Raw genomic sequence first — 14,962 nt, 5'->3', positions numbered from 1 at the left:
TGCATTTGAGCCCGATGCTATCACGTTAGCTCCTTAGCTAAAGTGTTTTGCCGATGTATTGTCGTGGAGATAAAAGTCACTGTGAATGTCCATTTCGCGTTGTCGACTCTCATTTTCAAGAGGATATAGTATCCGAGGTGGTTTAAAATACAAATCCGTGATCCACAATAAAAAAAGGAGAAAGTGTGGAATCCAATGAACCCTTGTACCTAAGTTACGGTCAGAGCGAAAAAAGATACGTCCTGCACTGCACTCTAGTCCTTCACTCTCACTTTCCTCATCCACAAATCTTTCATCCTCGCTCAAATTAATGGGTTAATCGTCGCTTTCTCGGTCCGAATCTCTCTCGCTGCATTGTAAACAATGGGGAAATGTGAGCAGCACTACAGCTTGTGACGTCACGCTACTTCCGGTAGGGGCAAGGCTTTTTTTTTATCAGCGACCAAAAGTTGCGAACTTTATCGTCCATGTTCTCTACTAAATCCTTTCAGCAAAAATATGGCAATATCTCGAAATGATCAAGTATGACACATAGAATGGATCTGCTATCCCTGTTTAAATAAAAAAAATTCATTTCAGTAGGCCTTTAAAACAAAAACTCTCTGTTATTTTGGATCCATGTCTTATCAATGTCCATACACATCTAATGCAATAAATGAATGCCATAAATGTCACACATTGCGCCTCCACAGCCTACCTCAGGGGCGAGCAACCCGAAACGTTGAAAAAGCCATATTGGACCAAAAATTCAAAAAACAAATCTGTCTGGAGCCACAAAAAAATGAAAAGCCGTATATAAGTTTTATAATGAAGACAACACATGATGTAAGTGTCTATATTAGCTATATTAGCCTACTATCAAAATGACTTTAAAAGTCTTATATAAGTGATATAATGAAGACAACACATGATGTGTCTATATTAGCTATATTAGCCTACTATCAAAATGACTTTAAAAGTCTTATATAAGTGTTATAATGAAGGCAACACATGATGTAAGTGTCTGTATTAGCTATAATAGCCTACTTTTAAAATGACTTGTAAAGTCTTATATAAGTCTTTTAGGGAAGACAACACATGATGTAAGTGTTTATATTAGCCTACTATCAAAATGACTTTAAAAGTCTTATATAAGTGTTATAATGAAGGCAACACATGATGTAAGTGTCTATATTAGCTATATTAGCCTACTATCAAAATGACTTTAAAAGTCTTATATAAGTGTTATAATGAAGGCAACACATGACCTAAGTGTCTATATTAGCTATATTAGCCTACTATCAAAATGACTTTAAAAGTCTTACATAAGTGTTATAATGAAGGCAACACATGATGTAAGTGTCTATATGAGCTATATTAGCCTACTATCAAAATGACTTTAAAAGTCTTATATAAGTGTTATAATGAAAACGACGCATGATGTAAGAGTCTATATTAGCTATATTAGCCTACTATCAAAATGACTTGTAAAGTCTTATATACGTCTTATAAGGAAGACAACACATGATGTAAGTGTCTATATTAGCCTACTATCAGAATGACTTTAAAAGTCTTATAATGAAGGCAACATATGACCTAAGTGTTTATATTAGCTATAATAGCCTACTATCAAAATGACTTTAAAAGTCTTACATAAGTGTTATAATGAAGGCAACACATGATGTAAGTGTCTATATTAGCTATAATAGCCTACTATCAAAATGACTATGTGTCGCAGGCTGAAGCAAATCTTCGTTGACAGTAATTTAGAAATGTAATATTTATTCTACACATTTTTACAACATTAGAAACCATTGGTAAATCAGATGCTACTCAGAAGGTGAGATAACTCCTGGAAATTACTGTCTTTTAATGGCCAAAGGTATAGATGTGTGTGTCCAAGTTAAAGGAAACGGCAGGCTGTCTTCTTTTAATAGATTTATTACAATCTTTGGCAAGCTAGGTAATGTTTGCTGTGGTCTGGAACAACATGGCACACAAACAACTATGTGAAATGCAAACAATATTACATACAGATAATGTGTCATGAGACATGCACATATAAATGATATACAAAGAGGACACAAGTCAAGGATATTAAATGAGCTCAAATATACCTACAAATGAGGCATAAGGATGCAGTGTGTACATACAGCTAGCCTAAATAGCCTGATTAGCACTCCAACAGGTCAATAACATCAACAAAGCTCACCTTTGTGCATTCACGCACAGTATAAAACTTTTGGTGGACAAAATGAGACAAAGAAGGAGTGGAAGATTTTACATGTAAACAAAGCCGAAGCCATTTATCAACAACACCCAGAAACGCTTCGCTGGGCCCGAGCCCATCTAAGATGGACTGATGCAAAGTGGAAAAGTGTTCTGTGGTCTGACGAGTCCACATTTCAAATTGTTTTTGGAAACTGTGGACGTTGTGTCCTCCGGACCAAAGAGGAAAAGAACCATCCGGATTGTTATAGGCGCAAAGTTGAAAAGCCAGCATCTGTGATGGTATGGGGGTGTATTAGTGCCCAAAGCATGGGTAACTTACACATCTGTGAAGGCGCCATTAATGCTGAAAGATACATACAGGTTTTGGAGCAACATATGTTGCTATTCAAGCAACGTTATCATGGACGCCCCTGCTTATTTCAGCAAGACAATGCCAAGCCATGTGTTACAACAGCTTCATAGTAAAAGAGTGTGGGTACTAGACTGACCTGCCTGTAGTCCAGACCTGTCTCCCATTGAAAATGTGTGGTGCATTATGAAGCCTAAAATACCACAACGGAGACCCCGGACTGTTGAACAACTTAAGCTGCACATCAAGCAAGAATGGGAAATAATTCCACCTGAAAAGCTTCAAAAATTGGTCTCCTCAGTTCCCAAACGTTTATTGTGTGTTGTTAAAAGATTTTGCAAATCATTGTATTCTGTTTTTATTTACGAATTACACAATGTGCCAATTATTAAAGTGTCTGTGGCTGTTACATGTATATATAGGGTAGATTACATGGGGGTGTGGCCATTGTTGCACAATAGCGCCTTCCTTCGGTGTCGGCATGATGAGACCAGTTTGTTGCGTTTGTTTAAAGTGCACATGCTGGGGTGGTATATAATAAAAAAATATATATTTCAGGCACAGGTAACATCTTTTAGCTACACTGTTGTATGGTGAGCTAGATGCGACAATTCGCCATGTAATGGTGTGATCAATTTTATTGTCTTTATGAGTCCATTAGTTTTGACTTGAGTTGGGGCCTACGAAACGATGCTGTGTGATTGTTATGACGGGTTTTAAAGGTGTTTTCTGTGAGTTCAATGTATGTCTCTGTATTTGAGTTGTCCTTGCGGGTGACGCTGGCTTGGTAAACAACTGATGTTTTGAAGCAGTTTCCGTTGAGTGGGCAGGTAATCCTCTGTCTGCAATTGCAGCTATCTGTGGAGTTAGAGTCGTTAGCTGTTGCTTGTCTGTGAGTGCTCAGGATCTTTGTGTTGTGTGAGTCAAGGCCCCAACTCAAGAACTCTACAGAGCTGAGTAAATACAAATGGACTCTTACAGACAATAAAATTGATCACACCATTACATAGCAAATTGGCGCATCTTGCTCACCATACAACAGTGCAGCTAAAAGATGTAACCTGTGCCTGAAATTACTGTTTTTAAATATATACCACCCCAGCATGTCCACTTTAAACAAACACAACGAACTGGTCTCATCATGCCGACACAAAAGCAAGACGCTACTGTGCAACAATGGCCACACCCCCATGTAATGTACCCTATATATACATGTAACAGCCACAGACACTTTAATAAAATCCCCTGACGAGCAGGGAAACCTGTGAAACAGGCTTGTAGGGATGATATAGCCTCTTGTGTTTTTTCCCGACTTAACGTATATTCCGCTCTACCCCGGTATTTAGCACTGTATAACGGATAAACCACAGAAACCTTGACTATACATATATATATACATATATACTGTATATATACAAACCCTGTTTCCATATGAGTTGGGACATTGTGTTAGATGTAAATATAAACGGAATATAATGATTTGCAAATCCTTCTCAACCCATATTCAGTTGAATGCACTACAAAGACAACATATTTGATGTTCAAACTCATAAACTTTTTTTTTTTTGCAAATAATAATTAACTTAGAATTTCATGGTTGCAACACGTGCCAAAGTAGTTGGGAAAGGGCATGTTCACCACTGTGTTACATGGCCTTTCCTTTTAACAACACTCAGTAAACGTTTGGGAACTGAGGAGACACATTTTTTAAGCTTCTCAGGTGGAATTCTTTCCCATTCTTGCTTGATGTACAACTTAAGTTGTTCAACAGTCCGGGGGTCTCCGTTGTGGTATTTTAGGCTTCATAATGCGCCACATATTTTCAATGGGAGACAGGTCTGGACTACAGGCAGGCCAGTCTAGTACCCGCACTCTTTTACTATGAAGCCACATTGATGTAACACGTGGCTTGGCATTGTCTTGCTGAAATAAGCAGGGGCGTCCATGGTAACGTTGCTTGGATAGCAACATATGTATGTACAAAACCTGTAGGTACCTTTCAGCATTAATGACGCCTTCACAGATGTGTAAGTTACCCATGTCTTGGGCACTTATACACCCCCATACCATCACAGATGCTGGCTTTTCAACTTTGTGCCTATAACAATCCGGATGGTTCTTTTCCTCTTTGGTCCGGAGGACACGACGTCCACAGTTTCCAAAAACAATTTGAAATGTGGACTCGTCAGACCACGGAACACTTTTCCACTTTGTATCAGTCCATCTTAGATGAGCTCAGGCCCAGCAAAGCCAACAGCGTTTCTGGGTGTTGTTGATAAACGGTTTTTGCCTTGCATAGGAGAGTTTTAACTTGCACTTACAGATGTAGCGACCAACTGTAGTTACTGACAGTGGGTTTCTGAAGAGTTACTGAACCCATGTGGTGATATCCTTTACACGCTGATGTCGCTTGTTGATTCAGTACAGCCTGAGGGATCAAAGGTCACGGGCTTAGCTGCTTACGTGCAGTGATTTCTCCAGATTCTCTGAACCCTTTGATGATATTACGGACCGTAGATGGTGAAATCCCTAAATTCCTGGCAATAGCTGGTTGAGAAAGGTTTTTCTTAAACTGTTCAACAAATTGCTCACGCATTTGTTGACAAAGTGGTGACCCTCGCCCCATCCTTGTTTGTGAATGACTGAGCATTTCATGGAATCTACTTTTATACCCAATCATGTCACCCACCTGTTCCCAATTAGCCTGTTGACCCGTGGGATGTTCCAAGTAAGTGTTTGATGAGCATTCCTCAACTTTATCAGTATTTATTGCCACTTTTCCCAACTTCTTTGTCACGTGTTGCTGGCATCAAATTCTAAAGTTAATGATTATTTGCAAAAAAAAAAATGTTTTTATCAGTTTGAACATCAAATATGTTGTCTTTGTAGCATATTCAACTGAATATGGGTTGAAAATGATTTGCAAATCATTGTATTCCGTTTATATTTACATGTAACACAATTTCCCAACTTATATGGAAACGGGGTTTGTATTTATACATATATACATATATATATATATACACACATATATATATATATATATATATATATATATATATATATATATATATATATATATATATATATATATATATATATATATATATATATATACACACATATACATCATATATATATATATACATATATATATACACACATATATATATATATATATATATATATATATATATATATATATATATATATACATATACATCATATATATATATATACACATATATATATATATATATATATATATATATATATATATATATATATATATATATATATATATATATATATATATATATATATATATAATCTATATACATATATATTCATTTGTAACCACAATAGAAAAATAAAACACTAAATTAGCTGCACATCAACACTGCATGATACTTTATCACAATACATCTCTTTGTGTTCATTCTGAATGACAGTTTTTTTCCTCTCTCCATCAGATTGTCGACAGAAGAGGTCGTTCAATGGTCCCATTCCTTTGACCAAGTTGTTTCTCACAAATGTAAGTAAGCCCAAAATGTGTTTCCTTTATTTTTGTGGGGGATCCTTTATTTTTGTGGGGGAGTCAGCAAAAGTTGTGTGAAATGATCACTTCATTTTTGTGACAATTGTCTCTATTTTTACTCAATGAAATCCGTTCTGGTCTACATCACTATGTTATGTAACTCTGCACTGTGAAAGACTGTTAATGCATGAGTCATACGCTAGTCTGTGACCTTTTGCCTTCATTAAAAAAAAAACTTTAAAAAAAACATCCATTTACAAAAGTGGTGACGCTTGTTAAAAATTGTAACAACTTCTCTCCGAGCTTACGTTCACCAGGTGTACTTTTTGGAGATACTTCAAATGACTTATGCATTAACTATTTGTGAAATAATTGCACAATACTGTTAATATGTCCTAAAAAAGACACAACCACCCACTAATGTCAGTTAAACCCAGATGATAAATGTTGTTTAAAGATTATCCCAGGTGTAAGCTTTTTTTTTCTACTGCTTTACCCCCTCCTGCTTAGAAAATATCGGGCCCGACATTTGTAGATAATAAACATGTTCAATATTTCTCGTGAAAAAATCAGGTCAATGCTAATTTTGCCAAAGGAATCTTTACCCTGGACTCTGTGATTGTCACAAGCAATGATATCATGCAGTATTATATTAAGAAAAGGGTGTCTTTCAAATATTAACCGATACAGTACCAATTCCCGGTGCCTTGGAATACTCAATGAGACCATTTCTCAGTAACGGTAATAAATGTGGATTGTTTTTTTAATAGTATGTTTTTTTAAATCTTAAATTTTACATTCAACACTGTCCAGGTGTTATACAAAACCCAAAACCAGTGAAGTTGGCACTTAAATCGTAAATAAAAACAGAATACAATGATTTGCAAATCCTTTTCAATTTATATTCAATTCAATAGACTGCAAAGACAAGATATTTAATGTTCGAACTATGAAACTATTTTTTTTTTTTTCAAATAATCATTAACTTATAATTTAATGGCAGCAAAATATTGCAAAAAAGTTGGCACAGGGGCATTTTTACCACTTTGTTACATGGCCTTTCCTTTTAACAACACTCAGTAAATGTTTGGGAACTGAGGAGACCAATTTTTGAAGATTTTCAGGTGGAACTATTTCCCATTCTTGCTTGATGTACAGCTTAAGTTGTTCAACAGTCCGTTGTGGTATTTTAGGCTTCATATTGAGCCACACAATTTCAATAGGAGACTACAGGCTGGCCAGTCTAGTACACGCACTCTTTTACTATGAAGCCACGCTGTTGTAACACGTTGCTTGGCATTGTCTTCCTGAAATAAGCAGGGGCGTCCATGATAACGTTGCTTGGATGGCAACATATGTTGCTCCAAAACCTGTCGGCAGTGTTTTAGCTACTTCTAAATCACTAATTGTCAGGTTCAAACACTGATGACATCTATTAAACAGACAAGAAGCAAGGAATTAAACAGAGACAGAACTCAATTTAGCTCATTGAGGAGAAACGTCTGGGCTGTACGCTTTGCACAGTCTTCCACCACGCTCTGACGAAAGGTTGCACGCCTCCTCTTTTATTTGGACTTTCCCTGATTACATGGCAACAGCTGTTTCTAAGGGGAGAGGGGTCGTAAACAGCCGTCGCCTTTGGTTAAAAAACATTTCAAAGAAAAGGTGCCTGGAGGGGGGTCAGGTCCTGCTTCCTCACCGCTTTGTAGATCTCAGGTCAAGAGAAAATCTTCCTGTGGATTACAATAGATCAAAGAAACCAACGCCTTCATGTCGCTTCCCATCATCCACAGTGGAGTTTTACAAGCCTTTTGATTGGTAAGATCAAAGACAGCTTTTGTCCTCTCGACTGGAACTCATGGCAACACAACGTTTTGTGATAACTTAGATACAATTATTCTGACACTAATCCTCGCCTCCATGGCGACAAATAAAGTAAGTTTCTTACAAGTATCATCCCTGCAAGACGAGGAATAGCTAAACATGCTTCACTACACACCGTAGCTCACTGAATGTAAACAAACGCCATGGGTGGATTTACACCTGACTGTAATGATACCAAGTACAGGTGCGTATTTAGTCAATACTACTATGATTAAATCAATATTTTTTAGCATCACAAAATCTTCTTTCGTTTTTAAAAAAATTTATATTATGTTTATAAACTCAGGAAATACGTCCCTGGACACATGAGGACTTTGAATATGACCAATGTATGATCCTGTAACTACTTGGTATCGGATTAATACCTAAATTTGTGGTATCATTGAAAACTAATGTAAAGTATCAAACAACAGAGGAATAAGTGATTATTACATTTTAACAGAAGTGTAGATAGAACATGTTAAAAGAGAAAGTAAGAAGATATTAACAGTAAATAAACAAGCGGATTATTAATCTATTTATACAGCTTGTTCTTTATAATGTTGACAAAATAATAGAATGGAAAATGACACAATATGTTACTGCATATGTCAGCAGATAAATTAGGAGCCTTTGTTTGCTTACTTACTAATAAAAGACAAGTTGTCTTGTATGTTCACTATTTTATTTAAGGACAAAAATGCAATAACAAACATATGTTTAATGTACCATTAGATTTTTTGTTAGAATAAAGCCAATAATGCCATTTTTTGTGGTCCCCTTTATTTAGCAAAATATCGAAATACATTTTTGTACCGGTACCAAAATATTGGTATCGGGACAACACTACCTTCGACACATGCCATCAATGATTGTGTGAGCATGAAAAAGGCCAGCATGAATATGTATTATATTTAGGAAGCCACCAGCCAAATGGAACGCAAAATGGACCAGCAAGCCCCACTTTGGGCACCCTGATTATATTACAATATACTGTGGGGAAAAAATGTTGGGGAATTTTAATTTCTAACATGACTCACAGTCAAATGGTTTTCCAACACTGAATGGATCTTTTATACAAAACCTTTTACCACATCTATTATCGTTGTGTTTCAAATGTAATCTGTCAACAAACAAAATTGAATGGGGAAAGCAGTCCACCCGGCATGCAAAACATCATGTTGTGAGGATTGTACCAGTCCAGTAGTGTTGTATATATTCACAGATGGACCATCCTGTCCCCTCTGCCCAGCATGATTGAGTAAACAGCAGGGACAAGAAGGATGAAATAACATGTCAACACGACACAGGTGCCTGTAGAAAAACATGCCCTGCCTCTGTGGTTGCACATTATTTTCATCATTTATCTTTACAAGACTAAGGAATGAAAAGCGTATTCCGTGCTCGTTTATTTATGTGCACTAATGAAAAACAACTCTTTCCAATTTCTAAAAACATATCAGCAATGCGACGAAAGGTATTATCTCAGAGTGTCCTGGTGGGACTTTGGTGGGCACATCTGCCTCACAGCCAAAGTGTTCTTGGTTTGAATACTCCTTATGTGAAGTTTGCTCGTTTTCTTGTGTCGGGGTCCACTCAAAAAGCCTAAAATATGTCAAATTAGTGTGCACTAGGGTTGTACGGTATACCGGTATTAGTATAGTACCGCGATCCTAATTGCTGTGGTCTGGAACAACGTGGCATACAAACAACTATCAGAAGGATTCCTGATTCCTGAGTTTATAAACATAATATAAATTTTTTATTTCCTTAACGTAAATGACCGCCATAACCACAACACCAGGGGGTGCTCCACTAACCACGTTAAACCCAGATTCCGAACTAACAAAGGTCTTAACTCATTCTCTTTCTATGCCACATCAATGTGGAATGCGCTCCCAACAGGTATAAAAGAAAGGGCATCTCTATCCTCCTTCAAAACCGCTATAAAAGTTCACCTCCAGGCAGCTACAACCCTAAACTAACACCCTACCCGGATTGCTAATAATCAAATGTAAACAATCAAATGCAGATTCTTTTTCTTATGCCTTCTGATCTCTCTCTCTCTCTCTCTCTCTCTCTCTATGTCCACTACCCCCCCCCCCACCCCCCCCACCCCACCCCCCCTCCACACTCCTGATTGTAAATAATGTAAATAATTCAATGTGATTATCTTGTGTGATGACTGTATTATGATGATAGTATATATGATAGTATATATCTGTATCATGAATCAATTTAAGTGGACCCCGACTTAAACAAGTTGAAAAACTTATTCGGGTGTTACCATTTAGTGGTCAATTGTACGGAATATGTACTTCACTGTGCAACCTACTAATAAAAGTCTCAATCAATCAATCAAAATGCAGTCAATATTACATACAGATAATGTGTCATGAGACATGCATGTCATGTTCTGTGGTCTGGATTATGTTTTGTTATTTTCTGGTTGTTTAAAGGCCTACTGAAACCCACTACCACCGACCACGCAGTCTGATAGTTTATACATCAATGATGAAATCTTAACATTGCAACACATGCCAATACGGCCGGGTTAATTTATAAAGTGCAATTTTAAATTTCCCGCTAAACTTCCGGTTGAAAACTCCTCTGGAGGATGACGTATGCACGTGACGTAGCCAGTGAAACAGAGGTATGGCTCCCCCATTGAAGCCAATACGAAATAGCTCTGTTTTCATCTCATTATTCCTCAGTATTCTGGACATCTGTGTTGGTGAATCTGTTGCAATTTGTTCATTGCATTATGGAGAAAGAAGCTGAGCAAGCAAAGAAGAAAGTTGTCGGTGCGAAGCGGAGTATTATGCGAGGGAAGTCAGCAACACAACACAGCCGGTGTTTCATTGTTTACATTCCCGAAAGATGCAGTCAAGATCGAAGAACTCGGACAACAGAGACTCTTACCAGGAGGACTTTGACTTCGATACACAGACGCCTGTAGAGAACTGGGACAACACAGACTCTTACCAGGATTACTTTGATTTGGATACACAGACGCAGACGCGATACCGTGAGTACGCAGCTGCGCTTCCAAACATTTGATCGCTTGCCCGTACGTGCGTGTCACGTACGTAACTTTGGTTAAATATATAAGCTTTATGAACGTTGGGTTAGGTGAACGGTCCTTTGGGCTGAGTAAGTGAGTGTGTGTGTTGTGCAGGTGTTTGAATTGTATTGGCGGGTTATATGGACGGAAGCTAGGAGCTAGGAGCTAGGAGCTAGCATAACAAACACCTAGGTGTTTTTATGCGGGATTAATTTGTGGCATATTAAATAAAATCCTGGTTGTGTTGTGGCTAATAGAGTATATATATATATGTCTTGTGTTTATTTACTGTTGTAGTCATTCCCAGCTGAATATCAGGTCACCCCCGGCTCTCACAGCATCTTCCCTATCTGAATCGCTTCGACTCCCCACTAGTCCTTCACTTGCACTTTCCTCATCCACAAATCTTTCATCCTCGCTCAAATTAATGGGGAAATCGTCGCTTTCTCGGTCCGAATCGCTCTCACTTCTGGCGGCCATCATTGTAAACAATAGGGAACTTTGCGGAAATGTTCAATTGACTACGTCACGCCACTTCCGGTAGGGGCAAGCCTTTTTTTTATCAGATACCAAAAGTTGCGATCTTTATCGTCGTTGTTCTCTACTAAATCCTTTTAGCAAAAATATGGCAATATCGCGAAATGATCAAGTATGACACATAGAATAGATCTGCTATCCCCGTTTAAATAAAAAAAAATCATTTCAGTAGGCCTTTAAGACTCTTTTAGTTCCTGCTTACTCTCCCTTGTTTGTTTAGTCACCATGGCAACTCATTAGTTTTCACCTGCCTCATTTGTTTGGACTCACGCACCTGTTTTAATCAGGAGAGACTATTTAAGCCTGTTTTGCCAGTGAGTTGGCCTGGCGACATTACTCTGGATTTACTCTGTTTGCTCTGTCCATGCCATAGTTCCTGTTCATAGTTTCATGCTGATGTTAATTTCATGCTCTGCTCATGCCACAGTAAGTGTTGTTTGTTTTATGTTCATAGTTTACGTTTAAATGTTAAGTTTTGTTCCCTTCGCCAAGTTTTGTGCCTTCGCCTTGAGCGCCTTTTGTTTGTACCCTTTATAGAAAGATTAAATCATGTTTTTACCTGCAAGCGTTGTCCGGTCAAGTCCGTTTGCGTCTCGGGAAAACCATCCTCACAGCAAGCTGCGTAATAATCCAAGTCTTGACAATGCACAACATTTTATAAAAAATAAAACAGTGCAAAAATATCTCCCAAAAAATAACAAAAGTACAACGTGAATTAAAAGTGGTTTTTGTTTTCTTCTGTTTTCTCTTGCAACGTCTAGATGGCCTAGCTGCCTTTCGGACATTTCTGAAAACCGAGTTTAGTGACGAGAACATCGAGTTCTGGATGGCCTGCGAAGACTACAAAAAAATCAAGAATTCTACCAAACTTACATCAAAAGGAAATAAGATCTTCAAGGAATTCATTGATGTTCAGGCACCAAGAGAGGTCAGTGTGGTTTAGTCATATTTCCTTATGGATGAAGAGAAACATTGGTTTTGCAGGTGAATAAACTGGTATACTGTATATGACAATCATTGGTACTTTAACTTACACAGTCCAAAGAAAAATGATACGACGTCAGCTATGAAAAGTTGATATGCATCCATGCAGATCCCCAATCTGACTCAATCAGGGCTTTCTATACTATTGTCATCTAAACAGGAGTTTCAATATACAGAGAGAGATTTTATAAGATCATTAAAAATATTTCAAACATTTTCGTAGTATCATGTATTGCTGCATCCACCATTGACATCGATGAGCAGAATGATACCGTGATCATTAATCTCCCTAAGAACATTCACAGATCATACTGGCATGGGGCTATTTAGAGTACGGAGCCATATTGTAATTTATTGTGGGGGGGAAAAATTCACACTGGTTGCTAATACCTTTTTAAATCGTCTCGTCAGTGGATTCATGATTTGATAATAACCCCACCACCACAATGGGCCACTCTGTTATGCAAACCAATTTTTGCAGCAGCTGTTCGGGTGGCTGGTCTCAGACGATCATGGAGGTTCACCTGCTGGATGTGGAGGTCCTGGTCTGAGGTTGTGAGGCCGGTTGGATGTACTTCCAAATTCTCGGAAACGCCTTTGAATGTCCAAAATAAACTACTACTACTATTAACTTGTACAACATGTAAAATACAGAATATCAGAAACATTTAACCATGTCGAAAAAAATATCACCTAACATCTTTGACAATCAAAGCATGATTGTAACAATCCACATTTTGTATTATTAATGCATGAAACTGCTATCTAAACATGGAAGTGTAGCTCATGATTTGGGTTTCTATAATCTTTTTTTTTATCGGTGATGTTGATTTATCGCGTTATATACGTTTTTGTAAAAATGTAGGATGTCAATTAAAATATGTATTATTCACATGTTGTCCACAGTTATCTATACATTAATCACAATAATTGCAATGATACAATTGTATCTTTATAAATGTACCTTTTAAAATATACACCCAACATGGGACTGGACAACTTGTTTGATTCATGCAAAAGTTTATTAAATATTATGCTTTTTTTTTTTTTGTTTCTTTATTTTTTAAACAAAATGGACACAAACAGATGCACCACATAAACCCAATACATTTTTCAACTAAGTTCTAATTCATTCCTTTCTCTCTTTCACCCATTATGAAAAATAATATATATTTTAGATAATACTTTTTTATCACGTTTCCCCCACTAATTTCCAATCTGTATTTTGTCACTTACTTGTCATTACGGGCTCTGGCGTAGCTGCACGTGTCATTTCCATGAGTGTGTTTAAAGTGTACCAAGTCGACCTGGGGCCCGATAACCAGAAAAAGTTCCGTAGAAAAAGACAAACTGCCTACCCTACTAGCCTAGTTTTGATTTATTGTGGGGACAGAAAGGCAGGCCCAAATAGGCAACCACACATTTGAAAACTTGGCAACTCTGGTGATAAGGTAGTAACTTTGGTCTTGAGTACAGAGCAACCTGCCAAATCAATTTCTTTTTTTATTTTCTCATATATACTGTATATATATATATATATATATAGATATAGATATATATATACACACACATGTATATGTATATGTACTGCTATAGAGTGTGTTGGCTCCTATGATGCAAACATCTCCTTAACGTCCGTATTCTGGCAGGTAAACATTGACTATTGCACCAGGGTGGAGACCAAACAGAGCCTGGAGGATCCCTCGCCGAGCAACCTAAATGAGGCTCAAGCCAAAATATATAGTCTCATGGAAAAAGACTCCTACCCACGATTCCTCAGATCAAAGATGTACCTGGATATTGTCAAAAGAACACACGCCCACAGCCAACGGAGATCTGTTTGATCCGAATGAAAGACAAGTTCAACGGACATCAACGTTGCATCTATATGTTTAATATTTAATGCTCAGATTTGTATTTAATTGAATCTGCAAACTTGTGACATGCATGACTACACCACTTTGTCTGCACCAGTTCCAAAAGTGAAATAGCTAAGTTGTATTACTCAGTTTTTTTGTAAGGTCATTCTCAACCGAAGAGCTGTCATCTGCTAAACATTACCTCAACAAAAATAACAAGTACAAGAATACAACCATCAGTAACTTTGTATAATGAACCTATTATAGATGCTCTAGTGTATTGTAGATCCAACATTGTAATGAAATGATAACATAATAAATAATAAAATAAACTCAGGATAATATTAACACTGTGATTCTTATTCTTTCATATGCATTTTAAAAAACAATGTGCTACTATTCCTTATCCACATTGAAATATGTGCTTCCTTATACAAAAACATAAACCCCTGCATTAAAAAAAGCAAACAACATCAACATTGTGGTTGTGAAGCCGGTTGGATGTACTGCCAAATTCTCGGAAACGCCTTTGAAGATGGCTTATGGTAGAGACATAA

At 37.2% G+C, this 14,962-nt stretch overlaps 1 protein-coding gene across 1 annotated transcript in view; it reads left to right on the top strand.

The window, feature by feature from the left end:
• The window catches only part of rgs8 (regulator of G protein signaling 8), a 40,608-nt gene extending 25,871 nt beyond the window's left edge, over window positions 1-14,737 (top strand). Inside the window, exons 3-5 of the mRNA XM_062028510.1 lie at window positions 6,034-6,095; window positions 12,324-12,490; window positions 14,196-14,737. Of these exons, the coding sequence (XP_061884494.1) occupies window positions 6,034-6,095; window positions 12,324-12,490; window positions 14,196-14,390 (424 nt within the window). The 3' untranslated portion in view covers window positions 14,391-14,737. The remainder of the gene's footprint in view (window positions 1-6,033; window positions 6,096-12,323; window positions 12,491-14,195) is intronic.
• The last annotated feature ends 225 nt before the right edge of the window (window positions 14,738-14,962 follow it).

This window comes from Entelurus aequoreus, linkage group LG19 (genome assembly GCF_033978785.1).
Source record: "Entelurus aequoreus isolate RoL-2023_Sb linkage group LG19, RoL_Eaeq_v1.1, whole genome shotgun sequence".
In the NCBI taxonomy this organism is placed as follows: Eukaryota; Metazoa; Chordata; class Actinopteri; order Syngnathiformes; family Syngnathidae; genus Entelurus; species Entelurus aequoreus.
Note: the sequence above shows the minus strand (reverse complement) of the source record. Positions and strands in the feature narration are given on the sequence as shown.